Genomic DNA, 18448 nt, shown 5'->3' with positions numbered 1-18448 from the left:
TGCTTTTAGGCACTGAAGCTTTGTTTGGAATGTCTTTGTTTGCAACAAAATGAAATAGATAGCGGCGACAACAAAAACAACTGCTGGCTATTTTTCACTTGGCACAAGCTCATTACTGCTGTTAATTAAGGACGAGCAGGAGGAAGATTGAAAACAGCTCCATGCCAACTTGTCACCGCCATGCATCATGGCCCGGGGAATAAATAAAGGAGACAAAGTAATAAACGGAGTGAACAAAATGATCCTTGATGGCCCACTCTGTCTGCCGGGGAGGACTCCGTGCAGGCGATGGGAGAACCGCACACTGAACACTGCGCTGTGCTGAGAACAGAAAAGCGCAAACTGAAATCCCACCGTCTGACTGACTGCCACTGTCCATTAACGGCCCACCAGGTCTTCATTTCCTTCTCTCACCGTGTTCTCTTCTTCTTTTGGCCCCATTTCTTTCTCTTCGTCCATCCGTTTGACGTCATGCTCCCGCATCCCGTTTGTACCACTTTCCTTCACGTCATTCAGCTTCCATTCAGTCAAAATCTGAGCCGAACACCTCAAAATAAGGCTGGTGCCGAGCCAATGAAACTCGGTGTTTGAGGTTGTGAGAGAGTCTCGGGTGAGGCTTAAACACTGAGATGTGGCCTTCTCTTTCACTGCAGCATCTGTGCTCCGCTTTCACCGGTCAAGTGCCGGCAGGCGACAACAAAGTGGGACATTTGGAGGCTTGCTGGTAAAAATACTGCACTCACTCCAGCTAAAAATGCAGCTTTGCTCCTTTTTGCAGCACTCAGTGGAGAGCCTTCAGCCCCCTGGTGCGGTGATCAGAAAGCGCATTTCTGAGCTCACACCTCATACCGAAGCGGTGAATAGCAAGAAGCAGGGAGACAAGGTTCCGGATCTCCTATTGAAACGCTACTGAGCACTGTCCGTTGTTCTTATTGGAAGAACAAAGACAGAGTTATATAAAGTCAGACATTCAGCACAGCGATGAGCTTTGAGGAAGACAGCACCCCAGACAAAAAGCTCAGAAAAAACAACACAGTGTTCCATTTTGTTCTGAACACAGAAAAAGTTTAAAAGAAAATCAAAGGAGGTTGATTTCTGTTTGATTTTCAATCACGAGTGTGGAATAGATTAAAAAGCTAGACAATTTTTCCATGAAGTAATTCTTCTTCATATTATGTGCCTACATGTCTGAACACTTTGGCAGTTTAGCTGTAGCAGCCTGGTTTAATCCTGGTCAAATTTTGGTCAAATATGCAACTCATTTAGCCACATTTCTTTCGCCAGTAAAGTGAGGTGTGAGAATGGAGAAAGCATGACACTTTATTTCAGCAGCTCCGGCATTGACAGACTCCAGCAGACAGCACTGTGAAGCACTTCACCAAAGAGCTTCTCTTCGGGACTCTGGGTGGCAGTTAAGCATTTTATATTCAAATCAGTCCGTACAAAATTCTAGAATTTCCCTGTACGCAGGTTGCGTTTTGTATTCCCTGTATTCACATTTGAATTTCACTTGCTCCATTTCAGAATTTGTGATCACAATAGCAGGAAACCCCGATATATCAGGAGAGAATGGCATGTCATTCGCATGATGTGACAGTTCTTGTGGTAATGACTGTACAGAACTTTCAGCTAAAAGCAGCTGTACGTATGTGGTACGCTGAGGTAACAGTTCAATACTCTGATTTTGAATTAAAGGATTAGAGCATTTAACTTCTCAGTCCTACATGTTCCTTCTCCTACTGTGATCTCAAATAATAAGAGAAAACAAGTGAACTGCCAGGGCATTTTCAAATGCAGAGAACGAATGCAAACAACTAAATTGCTGAATTTGTGAAGGCACTGCACTGCATGACTTGTTTAATTACATATTCATTTCAATCCTGCTTTCTTTCATGGTGTCATCACAACTTTAAGCAGACTATAGTAAATAAATATGTAATATATTTCACATCATCTACAAAAAAATCTACATCTGTGATACTGTACATACTATACATACATATACAGCATTATAATACTATAAAGTGTCCAACTTGCAAAATAAAACAATCAAAAAGCCCCTATGGACATAATCCACCCTGATTTATGCCACCTTGTTATTGACTTCAGAGGTTAAGTGCTTTCAGCATGCTCCTCAGACTTTTCAGACTTCCCCATCCAAGCCATGCTGGAGGCACAGTCTTGATTCGGGTTAGCGCACACTCACCCACGTCACCACACCCCTCCACCAACACAGAGCTGAGCCGCTGCCCCCACCCAACACTGAGAATGCCCTCCACACAACAGCGCAAGCTGGAGACCTGACACAAATAATGTCTGTTTCCGGGCATGAACGCGTGCCGGAGACAAGCAGGGAACGGAAAGCTACCGACGCTCTCGCCGAGCCTGCATTCCAAAGGGCAGACGTCACAGAGGCTTAGTTCAAAACACTTTGAGAACAAGACAAAACTGCAGGAAAAAATGATATAGCTGAATAAAATGCTAGCTTCACACTAGAATGTGATCTGTCAACAGGCTTGTCAGAAACTGCACAACCAGCTACAAAACCAGCACATCCTACTGGTTTCATAACGGCATCATCGCAGAGAAATGGCATACACAACATTTTTGTGAAAAGATTGCATTTATAAATTGTAACCAACCAACACTGTGATCTTAGCATGTTAGCAACAAAAGCTATAGCATCGTTCTTTTGTTTGTAGGTCACTTACTGTCCAACAATAACCTTAGTGTTGGGGACACGCTGTCTGTGCTACTTTCCAATCCATCTGAGCTCTCAATTAGGTTTGACTGCGCTATGTACTGAATACTGATCTGTGTGACTATTACCACCTGTTTGCCCTTTGTTATGGTTGAGGGTTGCTGGGGATGTGATTGGTCTAACAGAAAGATACAAGTGAAGGTGCTTCCTTAAGATATTTCTGTTCATTTTATTACAATAAACAAATTAGTCGTAAAGACAGGTATTGAAACCCATTAAGAGCAATTTGTTGTTAAATGGGGCCTACAACGATTAATTGAACAACTAATTAAACTTAATTGAAACAGCTGCATAAAATTTGTACATGGGGCATATAGTACCAAGACTATGTTGAAAAACACCTTTATGCTTTTTCTCTGAATCGGCACAAACAAACCTCCAACAGCACAGCTAATTTACTGCTGAGCAAACGTAGTGAGCGTCTGCATTTAAACATCTGTATTCAGTTAATAGCTTAATAGCTCTATCAAACCTCATTAACAGAGCTCAGCGGGAGAGAAAACCTACACACACATGGGGGGTCCCCGGGACTGTGTCTGGGTAACAGTGCCATAATGCGTTTTTAAATGTCATCTCTGACAGGCCAGCAAGTTACTGCCATTCCAGGAAATCTCACAGCAGCGTCTGACAACCAGCGATATCCTGTATAATCACTGTTGATCCACACAGATTACCTTCACCTACGCATCACATTAGACCGTCCTCAATAAAGCTACACGTACAAGTTAACTTGAGGATATTGTACGACATAATCAACAAAATGCTTACAGTGCAAATGTATGATTTTGAAAGGTTTTTCTCCTGGGGACATCAGACAGTTCAAATAAGACGTGTGTCAGACGGCACAGGCAGGAACGAGATGTGACGTTCGCTGCAGCGCAGTCATCTGCGCCTCGGCAGGAGCCTGTTCCAATTCCCTACAAACTGTCCTCTGATCAGCTGTCCCGGGCCGCAGGTCTGACTTCACGCTGCACAGCCGAGCGGCACAAGGCGCGCTCAGCGAAGTCCCCATAATTACTGAGCAACAGGAAATCCATAGTGCCTCCACTCCAACGCCCACCCCCCTCATCTCCGCAATTATCAATCACATTACACTAATTAAAAAATGGACAGAGCACTAATATGTATATAAATCAACTCCGGATAAAGACGGCCTCCGAGACAATTTACGGCGCCTGTTTTTCTGATGATGAAATTGCATGTAAAAATCTTGCCAGCTGGTGCATTCATATTCATATAGTTTTCCCTTCTGCTGCTCCTGTGAACTAGAAGCCAACCCCGACAACAATGGAGGAAAAAAGTTTCAGTATGAATGAGATGCACTCTGGCTGTGGAGTGAGGGAAATGAGAAAGAATGAGAAAAAGAGAATGAGTGACAGACTGCTCTCGGCTGTTCCCTTACTGTATCAACTCTATGGCCCTACACTTTATACTTGCATGAATGTATGTATGAATGCATGCGCACACACACACACACACACACACACACTCACACACACACTCACACACACACTCACACACACACTCACGCACACACTCACGCACACACGCACACGCACACACAGAGCTAAGCACTCAGACCATAGCAGCACACATTAATGAATGAAGCTGTAATGCTAGCAGGACGAGTGAGCAGGATGATGGCTTTGTCCCCTGCGTCTGTGTCCTTACCTGGGAATCCCCCCTGCACCATCTCAGCACAGGGTCCCTTCAGCACATCCCCCTGACGGACGGCACACAGAGAGCAGCGCACAGAGAGCGATGGGGCTCCTTGGCTGGACACAGGCTGCTGTGAGCCCAGCACGTCGCAGCGCCCCCACCCCCCTCCTCCCTCTCCCACCTCCCTTTCTCCCCTCTGCTGAGTTCTCTCTCACTTTCAGCCACAGCCAATCTGACAGGCAGAGAGGGTTCCGGAGCGGGGACGCGAATGGGAAGAGAGAGAGAGAGAGAGAGACAGAGAGAGGGAGAGACTGTGTGTGTACAGGTATGTGTGTGTATGTGCATGCTGGGTTTTTTTTTTTTTTTTTTTTTTTTAACTTATCCCCCACAGAGACTGTAAAATCAATACGGGAAGTAAACATGTTTTGTGTATACAGCTTTGGGCAGGTTGTCCCACTCTACCACCAGTCATTGGGTCAGGGCCAAAAGAGCCTTACAGAGCCTGATAAAAGCTGCGAATGGTGTCGAGCACAGAGGTACACGGGCTCTGACACAGACGCGACCCTGTCCTGTAACGCAGCCAAAGAGCTCGTTCCCAATGCTCTGTGTGTCCGTAGCCCCTTGCCCCCAGCTTACATACAGCACAGAGGTGTGCTGTTTATGTGCAGGTTAACGGCTCATCACAGCCCCCGCAGGCTACATAAGCCCCCGGCAGAAAAACAGAGCAGATGCAGGGGCATAACCCAGCCTCACTAACCCAGCACTTGTTTCTTTGGCTGGGAGTGATTCAGTGTAATGCAGAGCCCCCGGCTGGGGGTGAGGTGCCTGGGTGGGTATCGAGACTGACTCTGCAAATGAACGACCGCGCACCACAATGCCGCCGACACACGCTGCAGTGCAATGCATTATGTCAGAAAAATGCGGCGCGCTTCGTTTCCGGGCTGAACGGAGCCCTCTGGTGTGTTCAAGGTCCACTGCTCTGCGGCGTCAATACCCTCTCTATTATTCATACGCCTGACTGATGCTCTCATCCAAGATAAACACCCAGACCGCAAGCCTTTCTCCAAACACTGGCACGCAGCAGCACACCGTGGCCTGCTCCTTTCTCAGCCCTGGCATTATGGGAGCGAGTGGCCCATTTTGCTGCATTTTCTGGAAACCAGGACAGATGGTGCCATTAATTCTAAGCCGCATATAACTTCAAGCCAAATGCTTTTACCAATACAATGCCCCAGACAGGAATGTTCCAGGACAGCCAGTGTGCTCGGAGCTTCTAATAAACCAAATCTGTCCCAGGCAGGATAATTCAATAAAACAATGGAAACCTCACTGAGAGCGCACGATACTTAATAGCAAAAACCTTATCAGGGTCCAGAGCATATTCATACAATTGTTAAACAAAACAATGCTATTGAGAACTAATACAACTGACATTAAAACAGTTAAATGTCCCCCTTAGTAAAGCCAGACGTAATCCATTATGGGGTCTCTCTTTGATCTGTTCTGAGCAGCTGAATATTTCCATAATTCACTGAGACATTTCCAATATTCAAATCTCTTCGATCTGAGTGAGCTATGCTTGAAGTCAGAACCTTAACTTTGAATAAATCCAATTTTATTGCTATTCTGATCTCTCTGCTCAATCACTGATGGGGATAAAGCCACTTTGAACTGACTATCCATAAACACTAGCTGACAGGAGAGAACTCTTGTAATCATTTTACAAGGGCTCTTTTTTGACAATGTGACACATCCATCAAAAGACAGACACGCCCTAAAACTGAAAAAAGTATACAACACATACCTTACATATATGTACAGTTCAGTTGAAGGACATACACACACACACACACACACACACACACACACACACAGATGTTTTCCTTGAATGACAAAGGATCATCTATCACACTTTAACTGACCAAAGTGCAGAGGGACACTCATTATACTGACTGTATAGCACTGTATTCCACACCAGTCATGTTCAGTCTGACAAATTGCCCTGTCTCAGGAAGCAAAGTTAAGCCCATTAAGTAGTGATATTTTTGTAAATGTGTGGGGCACGACCACAGCTGGGCACTCAGGAGTAGGCTCGTCACTCAGAGCTGACCGTACTCAACTGAGCAGGTTACAGAAACCACCACAAAGCCGACCACGAAGGCACAACAGCAGCTCCTTGGAAAATGGCTCTGTCCCAGCTCCGGCCAGATCCCCTGTGTCTGCTTACTGGACCATCTCTGTCTTAGAGGGTCACAGCAACCCGGTCTGGTCACAGAAGGAGACTGTGGACAGAGTCATTTTGCAGGAGCGACAGTCAAACAGTGCAAGCAGACTCACACAAGAGAGCTGAGGTACATGGATGTACCGTAGCGCAAGACCAAAGCTGCAGTGTTAAATGGGATGATGCACACAGTGTGCTGAATACCCACTCTGCTGCTTTGCGTCAATGGGAGAGTCTTTAACCGCTCGAGCGGATGCCGCTGGGGAGGAGATTTACAGGAACACTTGCAGCTGCGCCGCTGACACTTGCACTGTTTGCTGAGTAATACCCCACCCTCCTCCTTCACAGGAATCAAGCAATAGACAAGTGGATAAACTGCGCACACGCGGTCACCACCCACACCGGCTGCTCCCGGCATCCACGGCATAATGATAACAACTTGTCAAATAAAGGCCAATAAGCCTGTTAACGTAGCGCTGGGTCCGGCTGCCCCAGGGACTCTGAGGTTTACCAGGCACACCGCTCATGTGCACAGAAGCACTGGCGCTCTGTTTCTATCCAGCTGAGCTGCCATACTTTAATGTGCTGTTCAAGGGGGGGGATGCTGTAGGCGAATCACCCCCATCATATCGATCGCCTGGTGGCCTGGTGACGCGGGTGCGGAGGGGAGGGGACTGTCAGCGCACAGCACCCCCACCAGCCGCACAGCCCGGGCAGGGACAGGTGACAGGTGTGCTGCAGTTTAGAGGAGTACACGTAGAGAAGACTCACCTCTGGCTCGCTCCAGCTCCTCCTCCTGCTGCTCCTTCTCCTGCGGCTGGCTGCTGGGAGCCCTGTAAGGGGGAGGGAGGCGCATCGGCGGAGGGACGCTGCCCATCGCTGCCCTCTGCCCACGGCCAACAGAACAAACACAGCCGTTAGAACAGCACACCGGGGCCACAGAGACAGACACAGAGACGCACGCACAGACGGAGGGGGGGGGAGGACAGACCCGGACAAGAGTACAAGTAGCGAACAGAAGGAAAAACACTAACATGCAGGCTCAGACTGGTGCCATGGAGATCAGAGCTCATCAGGACCTCTGGTTGCCGTCCCTTCCCTGCACTGTCAATCCCTAGCAGCTTCCAGCAGCCTCCCCGCTGGGGAGGGGGGATACAGGGTGGGAGGCCAGCGAAACTCCTCTCTTTTCTCCTTTGAAAACGAGTCACTTTTTTTGAGTATAGTCCTGAAGGTGTGCAGTGGTACACGCAGAACCGGGCAGAGAGAGAGAGAGAGAGAGAGAGTTGTAATGCCTGTAACTGCTCAATTCCAGCCAATTCTGCCAAGAACATTGCTCGCTCTCTCTCTCTCTCTCTCTCTCTCACTCGCTGCAGCGCGGATGTGATTTAATAAGTAAGACTATCATAACACGATCCAAGAGGATACGTATCCGCTCGGTATTTCAGCGGTGTTGAGTCATCTGGCTGAAATCTCTGAGAAAGGAGACACGGTGGATTCGGTGGTGAAGACACTGTGCAGGGGTGACAGGGAGGTGCCACTGCACCAGCAGGGTCCCTCAGATACAACGACCTCTAACCAAAAGCGGACTAAATTCAACTGTGTCCTTGCCTACAGCGTCCTAAGTCTCACCAGGCAGGTGATTAAAAGGCTCTCACTGAGCTCACTTGTAAGTGATTATCACCTAATGCACTTTCACAATAACTTTATTTGTTTGAATTTAGGTTTGCTTCATTTCAGAGGAAAAAGGAGCTGAAATTGAACTCATCTGAAAATAAATAGAATTCTGTATGCTTTGTCTACCTGCAGCTATACACAGAGCAGAATTCTATTGGTTTCACTCCGTGACTTCTCAATAGCACTCAGTTTGATCACCGCTCACCTAAAGTAGCAGTTCTCTGGAGAATATACAGGTATGATAGAGAATACAGACACCATACAACCTGTACTCCTTCCTTTCCTGTGAGTTATTTGATGCTTTCAGCAGCTAACCGCAGCAGAGAAGGATCAGAGTGCTTCATGTATAGCAGGAAAACGCGTTCTTTCGGAAAGGAGCCGCACAGCAGGGAGGCAGCTGCAGCACAAGTTAAAAATGACAGTTTGCTGCCCTTTTTCGAGCACTTTATTTCCAATACATGTTGCAATGTTGGCAGAGGAACACTTCCCGAGTCACTGTAAGGACTGTAACTGATGATGATGACGGAGATCAGAGTGATTGATCATCAGTGTTCAGAGCTCCAACACACGTACTTCATATTATAGCTACCTTCTCCATACCTCTGGCCCTCATTGTATCTGTATGTTATACTAACATATTAAAGGGTTATTTAAATGTATTGATTAATGAGGGAAACACATTCACAGTGCTGCTAAAAGAGGGTCACCAAGAGGACCACATACAATTATGACAGCAGTGTGGGACCACAGGTTTCTTTTGTGTGCGCAGGTGTGGCTTAAAGAGCTGGAGCGACAAGGCAGAACTGTGTGGACTTGGCCCTTTCCATCGTTCATAGTGACTTCTTCCACACACGGGGTTAGGCCACACCCGCCGAAATGTCACAAAACAAAGCTCTCCGTGGAAAGAACAAGGAGGTACAAAATGTTCTCAGACGACCCCCTCCTCCCTGTTTGTCGGTTGTTCAGATTCAGACTGCATCCTTGTGACCGCCTGGCTCTGATGAGAATACTGTTGTCTGAGCCTAACTTCAAATAAGCCAGAGGACAGTGAGGTGCAAAAGGTCCGAAGCCGAGCGAACGGGACCCGATCCGCAGCTGGTCATGCAGGGAGGGGCATACGGTTTGGATTCCGAACCTGCCCCCCCCCGCCCCTTCCCGCGTTATGATGGAGGACAAATAACAGGCTATTTGCTCAGCGTTTATCAGAGCGCCGCTGTGTTTAATCAGGGCTAATTGTGCCTCTGTGTATCTCTCGGGCGCATTACGCAGTTCCTCCTGCAGACATCTGCGCCCGTCCTGATTCACACATAATCAATTACCATTAATCAGCCGCTACGTTCCTGAGACGAGAGCGCTCCTGAGGGTCTGCCGTGCTAAGGCGTGACAGTGTCGGACAATAATCCTGAGAGCTCCTCATGGTCTAACCCTCTGAGGATGCCACGTGGCCACAAGCTAGAAGGGCTGCTGCAGGTATTACTGCATCCAGTTGATGCTAACCTGGTGACAGCATGTCCCTTCTCAAACATTACTTAACTAAGCGCACCGTTTGTTTAAACCTGTGTAGTCAAAGCTGGACCCACAGCGTCTACAGGCTTATTTCAGGAATTTCAGAGCGCAGGGAAAGTCACAGGGACAAGGACAGCGACCAGGACACGTTCCTCCATCCGCGGCTCTTGGTGCTTTACTATGGAGCCGTTCCTTTCTGAGAAACAGCAGCACAACTGCACCGGTTCCCTGGGGTCGCTCGCCGGCAGTTCGTTGAATTGCTTTTCATCCAAAGTGAGATATTAATTTTATATTTGAACAATCACTGAAATCTTAATTAAATTTCCCCCCATAATTAGGACCTTTTGGTAGCTGTGGTTAACAATCTCCCAACTCCTCCAGAGCTGATCGGGGTACTAATGGAAAGGAGAACAATGAATGTAATAATTATAATTTCAATTTACTGTCAGATAAAACTATTTCAATCAAGCCACCCTCACACTAGCGCACAATCAGACAGATGGGATTTGATAGGCCTGCGGTGTGCTCTGACTGCATGCCTCACAATCGTCCCCTCTGCAGACAACCCGCTGTCACTCTTCCTCCCTTCCCGGTCCTCCCTCTCATGCCCTCCTCTCTCACCCTTTCTCTTTCTCTCTCCCTCCCTCTGAAACAGGCCCGGTTCAGATGGGTGGGGATGTATGGCAAGGTAGAAGTGTGTCAGCCCCTGCTGGGGAATATGCTGTGGGGGCGAGACACTGTGGAGGCACCAGGTGTCTGGTTTGGGGACGTTCAATCCACAAAATCACCGCACAGACCATAATTTCAGCACACTTCACTCATCACTAAGGAAAGAAATTACATGTCGCAATCTGAAAAATATACAGAGGGATACATTTATCTGTTAGCCTTCCACAAATAGTAGTAATGACTAGGACTGTTATCTTTTTGTCTAATGCATGATCACACCAAAGGCCTGGCTTGACAATGGCAATCACATTCAAGCTTTGGAGCAGGGCTCCACAACCACGGTTCCGCTTCTACAGATCACTCACAAACCATCACTATATATGACAGTGAAGCCATGACATATGAGGCCATGGGCCTTCATCAATTCATCTCTACTTTAAAGGCCTTCACAGCTTAGCTCTCTCTGCTGAACAAGTGGCCTGTTTGATGTTCGCAGGGTCAACACTATGTATCAGCAGTCTGTAGGAGTGCAAGACTCAGGGTGACATTAGAGGCCTCGGTGATTTCCCTAGGTGGGGTAGGGGCCCTGCGGAAGCGCCGAGAGCAGGAGGCTTACCGTGGCCGCTTTTCTCTTGTTCTTGTGCTTGCTGAAGCTGGGGGCCATCACAGAAACAGGCTGCGGAGAGACAAGACACACAAAGAGAGTAAAAAAATCCACACCTCCAGCAGAGCGAGGCTTCCTCACATCACATAAGGCGGCACTAATCTCCAGCAGAATCTCTCTCTCTCTCTCTCTGCAGAGACCAAAGAGACTGCTCCGAATGCTGAGGGGGAGCAACGCTGCGTGAAAATAACTAATAATCCCGGGGAAAAAAAGGACATCAATCACATCACCGGGACGGGGCTTGGAGGAAAACACGCTTGGAGGAGGCAAACGGACAGCCTTCCTGAGAAACCGCAGTGCTAGATGCTTTCACTCGCTGGAAACACGGACGCACTGCGAATGCGAGGAGGTGAATGAAACTACCCCGCGAGGAGGAGGGGAGCGACGAGCGCTCAGACAGGCCGGGCGCTGGATGTGTGGGGAGAGTGCATTAGAGCGCCTGTAATACCGTATTAACGATGCAAACCATGCAGAAAATTCAGTGCGGAGTAATGAGTCACGCTGAGAAAGCCAGCAGTTGGTTTATCTGGGATGTGGTTAGCTGCCTGGGGCTTCTGCTGAGGGGGGAAATGATGTGCAGGAACAGATGGGAGAGTGTTCTTACTTGTCGGCCTTAACCTGCACGGGCCTGAGCGTATCTGTGTCAGCTTCCACCTGGTTCGCTCTGCTCCCCATTTTCTCAATATTGTCAGAGATAACCCAGTGCACAAGCGTGCGTTTGGAAAGATCGTATTTTGTAAAGATTGAAAGAGGAAAGCTTGAGTATCGTAGAAAAGAACCTGTGATGTTTCTTTGTGTTATTCTACTTCAAAGAGGCAATACAAGAAAAAGAGCATAAAAAGCAATACACAACATTATTTATATAAGCAAAATATGCTATTAACATTACAGTGCAGGATAAAGGTAAAGAGCAGGACTTGTATCCAAAAGGTTGCTGGTTTGATTCCCCGCTGGGGGACAGCTGCTGTACCCTTGGGCAATGTTTTTAACTCACAATTGGTTTGGTAAACATCCAGCTGGATAAATGAAACATGTAAAAAACTGTAACCTATGTAAGTCGCTCTTCATAAGAGTATCTGCTAAATGCCAATAATGTAATGTAATTTAACGTAATGTAAACACAAATCTGCACATATCCAGTTTACATCTGGTCATATAGCAGATGTTCATATGCAAAGTTACGCAGGGTATGCCGGAGAAAGAGAAAAACACAAAGACTGAGACAGAGACAGAGACAGACACGGCTTCCATTACCCGCGGAGTGGCCGACAGGCTCTGGACGATGAACACAACAGGAGTGGGGGCGCTTTTAATGGCCTGGACTGCTTCTTCGTGACTGGCGTTCTGCAGGTCCACACCTGACACCTGGTGTGAGAGAGAGAGGGATCAGAGGTGAGGCTGGCGAGGGCAGCTCTGGAAACAGCCCCGGGGCCCGGCTGTTTTAGCAAGGGGGGCGCTGAGCGTCACTCTCAGTCAGGGTGTGCGCTTGCAGCTGCCTCACCTGCAGGATCTTGTCCCCGGTCTTGAGCGCCTGGGTGCGGCCGGCGGGGCTGTCTGGCAGCACCTGCTTGATGAAGATGCCCTTCAGTTCCTCCCCGTTCTTCAGGCGCTTGATGACGGTGCGGCCGCCCACGATGCTGATGCCGAGAGACTCCTGCGGCTCCTGCCACACCTCCACTCTTCACATGCGCCACACACACAACACACATATTTGTGAGCATTTGCCCATTTGTTTCCAACTGAACTGAAGAGAGAAGAAAGTCTGGAGAACTGTGACAGAACACTCATGAACAAGCGCTAGGAGTAGCTCTATAGAAGCAGGAAACCCAGGGGAAATAACAGGCGTTTCGAAGTGAGACACATAAGGGCTACTTATTGCTGTGTGCTTGGTTATGTCCAACTAATGACATTCCCTAAGGGTTGATATTCAAATACATTCCCCACAAGACTTACTGTGCGTTGTACTTCAGGCTCTAGATATATATACGATATTAAATAAACTAAAAGACTGTAAGGTAAATCACTGGTAATGTTTCAAGTGCCCTTTAGAGGTTAATATAAGCCGAGCAAAGGATGTACACTGCGCATAGAGAGGGGTGTAGGCTGCGCATAGAGAGGGAAATACACTGCGCATAGAGAGAGGTGTACACTGCACATGCGACAGACAGGCATACCTGCGTGGGGGACCCCAGTGGCTGAAGGCAGGCGTTTCCTCTCCCTCCCCCTCCTCTCTTTCAGGTAAGTCCCTAAGAATCAAGCACACATGCTGAATCAGGGTGCACTGCTCTAAGCATCTCCCAAACATTCCTACAGGCTATATTACATCACAGTTACCATGAGAACGTGTACACACTTTCATCAGCAGGGTGTTATCTAGCTATCATCTAGTTATCTAGTTATCATCAGCACGTGGTATCCAACATGCTCACTCTCCAGAGCTCTGGGAAGATGGGCTCATTTTGGAGGCATCATTAGCAATATCTTGAGCTGAATGAGTGCTTCTTAGACAAGCTGTTCTCAAACGAGGCCTTAGTCTGCACGCCACCGTGAGACGAAGGGTTGTGATTTGTGTGTTTGGGTGCACTGTACCTGTACGCTCCTCGGAGAGGTGGCAAGGTTGCAGCCTGTCCCCTCCTCTTTCCCTTCTCCACAGAAGCCAAATGGACAGATCTGGGGGATGGGTAAAGCCCAGAGTGACAACCCAATAATGGGGAAAACACAAGACACACTGGGAGCGAAGCTGGAATACAACATTTTATGAACTGCCTGGACCCATGCATGTGTAGCAACTAACAATCCACCCATTTATGCAAACACCTAAGCCATGTAGTGGTTTTACTTTAAAGTGATATATTTGCATGAGTGGGGCATGATATTTCTCCTGCAGACGAAAATGCTTTTATCGCCACATGTATTCCAGCATCCTTGGCTCTACAAAGTGATTTTGAATGCAGACACACATTTGACTCTCTTCCAATGACAATCAGCGTAATCTAAAGAAGACGGAGAGAGAGAGAGAGGAACGAGAAGGCCCTGTTTGGCCACGAATGACTGATCGGAACACTTTCACGTTCTGAGGGACGCGTCAGGGCTCCCGGAGAACGCGGCGGCCCTCCTGCCGCACATATAATCAGCCTCACTTCACACGTTCTCAGTCACGGCAACAGGAGACACAGCTGGCTGTGACCGAGGAGCTTCCCACTCCAATTTCACACATTTTAGCGCGTGACCTCCCTCACTGTCACCGCCTTTTATCTGCTAAAACACACATAGGGGCTTTGAGGCTACTACGGGACGGAAGAAAAATAAACACCCGCCTCCGTGGTTTCATTCCCTTTCGAGTTCATTATTCGGTTACTCATGTATTACTGCATGTTTCACTTCAAAAACCTCATCTTCTTCAGAGCAGTTTGTATTTGTGGTTGCAGGGGTTTGGAGTGACTGATTCAGGTCTGTGCTGTACCCCATTATCACCAGCAGGTGGAGCTGCAAGACTTCATGTGATTTATAAGGCTGGTAATTAAACCCAACATTAAAGTGGATAAATTATATGCGCTGGAGTAGCCTACCACCAGGGCATTATGAACATTCATGCAAAAAGGCTCTGATTGAATCCTGCAGCGTCTTGCATTGTTTAACTATCAGTCTCCTTGATCTTCGAGGAAGGACTGTGATTCAAAGGGCCATTGCTGACTCCAGTCAGGCAGCCAACCAAGCTACACACACTGAGAGACACTATGGGCTTAAACACTTTAATTATCCCTGAGAGTCATTCAATAAACTGCACAGTGATATATGTATATTGAGCGTAATGAGATTATATAGCAAGAGAAAAATGAGAATGAGCAGCTAACGTACAATGTAAAAGGTCATGGATAAGGCTCAGTGGAAAAAGTCAAAGTAGTAGTGGGGTGTGTGTGTGCGCGTGTGTGTGTATTGCACATTTGGTCTGTAGTGTGTATTTGTGTGTGTGTGTGTGTGTGTGTGTGTGTGTGTGTGTGTGTGTGTGTGTGTATTGCATATTTGTATGAGCATGCCAAAGGGATGTGCATATTTGTATGCGTTTGTCCTACATGCATGCATGTAACCATTTGCACATACAGTATGTGTGTGAGTGCACATGTATGCGCCTGTGTATCTCTCTCTACACATATATACATATATATGTGTGTGTGTGTGCGCGTGTGTGTGTGCATGTGAGATCACTCACTCTGTGTCTGTGTCCGTCAGTGTGAGCTCAGAGCCCCCGTTCCTGGAGTCTGAATCGCTGTCGCCTGTCTCTCGCCACCTCCCAACAGGGTGACCTGTGTAGACACCAGCACTGTCAGAACACAAAGCACAGCACATACACAACGCTGCACTTAAAAAAGACACAGGTAAAGATACGGAAAGCACCACACACCTGACAGGGTGTATAACTCACTGAGAGGAAGCCCACTCTGCTGGCCTCTGAGATCTAGTGCTGGTCTCTTCAGCTCCTCTTCCTCCTCCTGCCAGAACAACAAAGCAACACCCATCAGCATTCATTCATCACTGTCTTGTTCTGTAGCACGGTCTACATTAGAAGTTACACAAACCCCTGTAGAAATAGTATGACAATGACATCATTGAGTCTAAACCAAAGCTGATTCAGCCAGACACAAATACAATCCAGGCTGCCAGGCCCTAAAAGGGAAGCCATCCACCCTCACCTCTTGCTGGAGGCTGGTTTGTACAGGCGGAAGGTCCACAAGAGTGCCATCTACAGGCTCCTCCCAGGAGGGTGAGGTCCTTGTGGGGTACGCAGGTGGAATTTCCTCTGCAGTCATTGCTTTGGCCCTGTCTTCATCTTCCTCCTCTTCCTCATCCACGGCCATCTCCCTCTCGTCGTTGTCCGGAGAGCGCATCCCCAGCGCCTCGTCGGCGGGCAGCGGGGAGGCGTAGCGGGGCAGGGAGGAGGTGTCCAGGATCAGCTCCGGCTCGTCCACCAGCTCCTCCGAGAGGAGGGGCCCATCACCGAAACTCTGCTGGGAAAAGGCCCCGAAAATGACAGGCACGTCACACTCCATGTCAATTACAATAATTTAGCAGATGCTATCCAGAGCGAGTTGTAGCACAACAGAACATAAGTGTATCCATTCAAGGTGAATGAGCAACAGTGACAGACCAGGTAACAACACTCCTAGACCAGTGAGTGTGAGCATAACACTATTCAAGCCCTATTCAAGCCTTACCATAAGTTAACTTGCAACGTGCAACCTGGCTAGACAAGGGGAGCCAAGTATACGACCATTCATCAGTCACTAGATCACAGTATCCAAAACACAAAACAATACTACACGTATAATAAACAGCAAAACTACAAGCAGCAGGTGTTAGGGGGCGGGGACTGAGGTGGAACTGAGATGCAGTCTGAAGAGGCGGGCCTTCAGTCTGTGTCAGAAGATGGCCAGTGATTGGGCTGTCCTGCCCTCTGTGGGGAGTCCATGTCACACCAAGACACGCTCCTTCCTCCACTACGGCTGCATCCACCGGGTGTGGAGGGATGCATGGCAATTTGACCCCAGCTACTTCAGTCAGGAATAGTGTAATGGCGATAAAGCATTCCTGACTCTGGGTGTTCTCAGCTGTCTGGGTTTGAGTGCTGTAGCAGGAGCAGGGATGGCCCGACCCCGGCTCTGACCCCCCCCAATCACAACCCACAGAACCGCTGCGGCTTTCCAGATTCAGACGGAGTTAGCCCCTTATCTGAACACCCCGCGCGCAAAAACAAAGCGGCGACTCACTCCGCGATCCACTTTAGATATTCAAACCCGTCTCAGCTGAAAGGAGGCCTTTCATGTAAATGAAGCTCAAAACCTGATCGTGTCCCCTTTTTTTATCGCCACCATCAGAAACTTCTGATCTGTGAAAAACGTTCCTCTCCCGCCCGGCGCATACAAAGCAGAGCTTTTATCCCTGCGACAGGGGCGCTGGTGGGGAGGCCTGTCCTCACAGCACACTCGCCCAGACACACTTAGAGATCATAAGAGCTGAAAACGCACTTTTCCCCCGCTCCCGGAACCAGCCGACTCAGCGCCTTTCTCATTGAGGCTCCTTGCAGCCCAGAACCAATTTGCCATGAAAAATGTGCAGAGTCTAAAATCTTAATAGCACAATTAGTCTCGTTTTTGGTAGATTTACTACGGCACTTGACTCCTCGCCGCAATTACATCTTTGCTAAAATTCAAGGATAATATGGTACATCTCAAAGGAGAGAGGGAGGCCGTGCATCACCGCAGAGATCTTTCGTCAACCTGGACCACTTGTTCCTCTCTCATTGTTCCTACCCACTATGGGTACAGACGGATCGTTTTTCACTTCAAGAAAAAAAATATCCGTATCGTCTGCATCTCTCATTTCAAGTACATTGTCATAAAATCAGGGGTCTCAGCATCTTTCCCAGTGAAAAATCCCTGCATCTCCTTGTTAGTAGAAATGAGAACTTTCAGTAAACAAGATTACCAAACGGCTGAGATCAATGACAAGTGAGTATTGCACTCATTTCTCCTGCTGTTACTAATGAGACCACCTATATAAGATACATTAATTCTGATTCAGTAGTGGGCCAATATTGTCCCCATCTAATAGCTCTAGATCTACTGCCAGTAAAACATTTGAATTATTAGTAATTAATAACACATAGTTGCATGTAGTATAGTATATAGTATAGTATAGTATGATTAATACTATCAGTACAGCACAAAATATCCCTAGTACAATCACTGCCAATAGAATGACTTAACTTTACTGCTATAGAAATAAAACTGGTAAGTAACAAAACTGTTACTGCAGTTATTTACTGCTACATTTATTATGCCTATTGTAATCTCAAGTACTGCTTACCGAGGGTAACAACATCATCCATTTCCAGAGAGGATGCAGCTCGGCTGGCCTTACCTGAAGGACAGGGGAGCTGCTCGGGCTGAGAGACACTCCTTCTTCCGGCTTTTCGGTCTGTCCTCCCCCTGACTCAAGGTCCTGCTCGCCATGTCCCCTCTCCTCCGCCCCTTCCGGCTGCCGCAAGAGACACACAGCTCACAGCCTGGGGTGTCACCCTTTCAGACTAATACTAATGACAAGATCGGCCTTCATATCCATTAAGGTTGGGTAGCCCAGGGACATGAACACGGAGAAAGCTGAACAGCTACAACAAGCGTAGCACAGCAGCACAGCCAGCATCATAGTATTACTCTTTTCACTTGTGATAAAAATTTAAAAAGTCAGCAAAAAATTAATTAAATCATTAATTTCATTAATGATGAAATCAGCTGAA

At 47.7% G+C, this 18448-nt stretch overlaps 1 protein-coding gene across 1 annotated transcript in view; it reads right to left on the bottom strand.

The window, feature by feature from the left end:
* The window catches only part of patj (PATJ crumbs cell polarity complex component), a 48466-nt gene that overhangs the window by 1433 nt on the left and 28585 nt on the right, over nucleotides 1-18448 (bottom strand). Inside the window, exons 21-30 of the mRNA XM_036519513.1 lie at nucleotides 18073-18189; nucleotides 15846-16160; nucleotides 15557-15644; nucleotides 15365-15458; nucleotides 13744-13824; nucleotides 13329-13400; nucleotides 12656-12833; nucleotides 12409-12519; nucleotides 11107-11166; nucleotides 7413-7527 (exon numbers count right to left, since the gene is read on the bottom strand). Coding sequence (XP_036375406.1) covers nucleotides 7413-7527; nucleotides 11107-11166; nucleotides 12409-12519; nucleotides 12656-12833; nucleotides 13329-13400; nucleotides 13744-13824; nucleotides 15365-15458; nucleotides 15557-15644; nucleotides 15846-16160; nucleotides 18073-18189 — 1231 coding nt within the window. The remainder of the gene's footprint in view (nucleotides 1-7412; nucleotides 7528-11106; nucleotides 11167-12408; nucleotides 12520-12655; nucleotides 12834-13328; nucleotides 13401-13743; nucleotides 13825-15364; nucleotides 15459-15556; nucleotides 15645-15845; nucleotides 16161-18072; nucleotides 18190-18448) is intronic.

The sequence above is a fragment of the Megalops cyprinoides genome, chromosome 2, assembly GCF_013368585.1.
Source record: "Megalops cyprinoides isolate fMegCyp1 chromosome 2, fMegCyp1.pri, whole genome shotgun sequence".
Classification (NCBI taxonomy): domain Eukaryota; kingdom Metazoa; phylum Chordata; class Actinopteri; order Elopiformes; family Megalopidae; genus Megalops; species Megalops cyprinoides.
This window is presented reverse-complemented; position numbering and strand designations above follow the sequence as displayed.